This window comes from Buceros rhinoceros, unplaced genomic scaffold, assembly GCF_000710305.1.
Source record: "Buceros rhinoceros silvestris isolate BGI_N320 unplaced genomic scaffold, ASM71030v1 scaffold24040, whole genome shotgun sequence".
Taxonomy (NCBI): domain Eukaryota; kingdom Metazoa; phylum Chordata; class Aves; order Bucerotiformes; family Bucerotidae; genus Buceros; species Buceros rhinoceros.
This window is the reverse complement of record NW_010388247.1, coordinates 7,141-8,422: the sequence shown is the minus strand read 5'-3', so window position 1 is coordinate 8,422 and position 1,282 is coordinate 7,141. Positions and strand designations below refer to the sequence as shown.

The following is a 1,282-nucleotide window of genomic DNA, read 5'->3' as shown; positions in this document are numbered from 1 at the left end:
TGCTGAACTAGCTCCTCGCTCCACAAACGCTCTTGAGCCTTGGGGGCTCTGGGAGGGCAGCCCTGCTGCTCTCCTTTGTCTCTGCATCTCCTGGAGGAACCAAACCAGTTCTAAGAAGAACCTGCTTTGAGAAGCTGAGGATGAGGCTGAACCTGGTTTCACAGGAACCGGCCTGATGTGTGGTCTAGGGCTTTTCATCACCTCTCCTGACACAGATCCGCATCCCCCGGGCTCTGGCCTTTGCAGCTCCCCTTGACTCGGATGGTGGTTACGGCTTTTTGTACCTCAAAAACCTGTTGGCTTGTTCTAAGCTGGTGGTGTCAGGGTGGGAGGTGACTCGAGGGGGAACGTCCTCGCTTGCAGTAATCGCCTGCTGTCTCTCCTCAGGCTTGGGGAAGAATTCCGACGGCCGAGTGGAGCCGGTGCAGGCTGTGGTGCTGCCCCGAGGGAAGTCCCTCGACCAGTGTGCTGAGGTGCTTCAGAAGCAGAAAGAGGGGAAGCTGGACCCAGGCAAGGCGAGGAAATGCCGAGCGAAGGGAACCAGCTCTGGCAGCCGCAAGCCTCCCCGCAATGTGTTTGACTTCTTGAATGAGAAGCTGCGTGGGAAAAGCTCCGGGGAGAAGGCTGGGGGGCCGGCGCTGCCGGAGAGGAACAGCAAAGAGATCTACCACGCCAGCAAGAGCACCAAGAAGGCGCTGAGCGTCCGCCTCTTCCAGACAATGGAGAAGATCGACCAGACGCAGAGGGATATCAGGGGGATCCAGCAGGCCCTGGCACGCAACATTGGACGGTAGGAGAGCACTGAGGATGAACTGAGGATTCCTGGTGCTTCTGGGCAGGGGGGGCTTGAAATGAAGTGTGGGAGGAACAAGCGAGCCATACCTGGATGAGAGAGACCCAGGGAGGGTGGAGGAGAGCCTTTAGCGTGCGCTTCACAGCAGCTCGGACACTGCTGGATGTTTCTTGGGGCCCTTTGGCTGGGGCTCAGGCTCAGGGAGAGGGGAGCTCCCTGAGGAAAGGTTCTGGAGTCCTGCCCCTCTCACGGCCGTGAGTGTTGTGATTGAGCATCACGGGAGGACGTTCTCTCACCCAGGTCGTGCCAAGCGTCGGGTTCTTCCTGGCTTTCATCAGGTCGCTTGTGCTAGTCCCGCAGGGAAGGGTGAACCCTCCCGGGATGGTGACGAGCCTTTGATCTTCTTGTGCGGGATGACGTTGCGGTCGTGTTTTTTGCCTCCAGGCACAGCGTTGCTGCGGCTCCGCTGGAGGAGCAGATGGCGAACGC

General features: G+C 59.3%; 1 protein-coding gene across 3 annotated transcripts in view; it reads left to right on the top strand.

Moving 5' to 3' along the window:
* The window catches only part of ZGPAT (zinc finger, CCCH-type with G patch domain), a 5,232-nt gene that overhangs the window by 3,728 nt on the left and 222 nt on the right, over positions 1-1,282 (top strand). For all 3 annotated transcript variants that reach the window (XM_010145327.1, XM_010145312.1, XM_010145320.1), the window contains 2 exons: positions 388-790; positions 1,238-1,274. In XM_010145327.1, the coding sequence (XP_010143629.1) occupies positions 388-790; positions 1,238-1,274 (440 nt within the window). The remainder of the gene's footprint in view (positions 1-387; positions 791-1,237; positions 1,275-1,282) is intronic.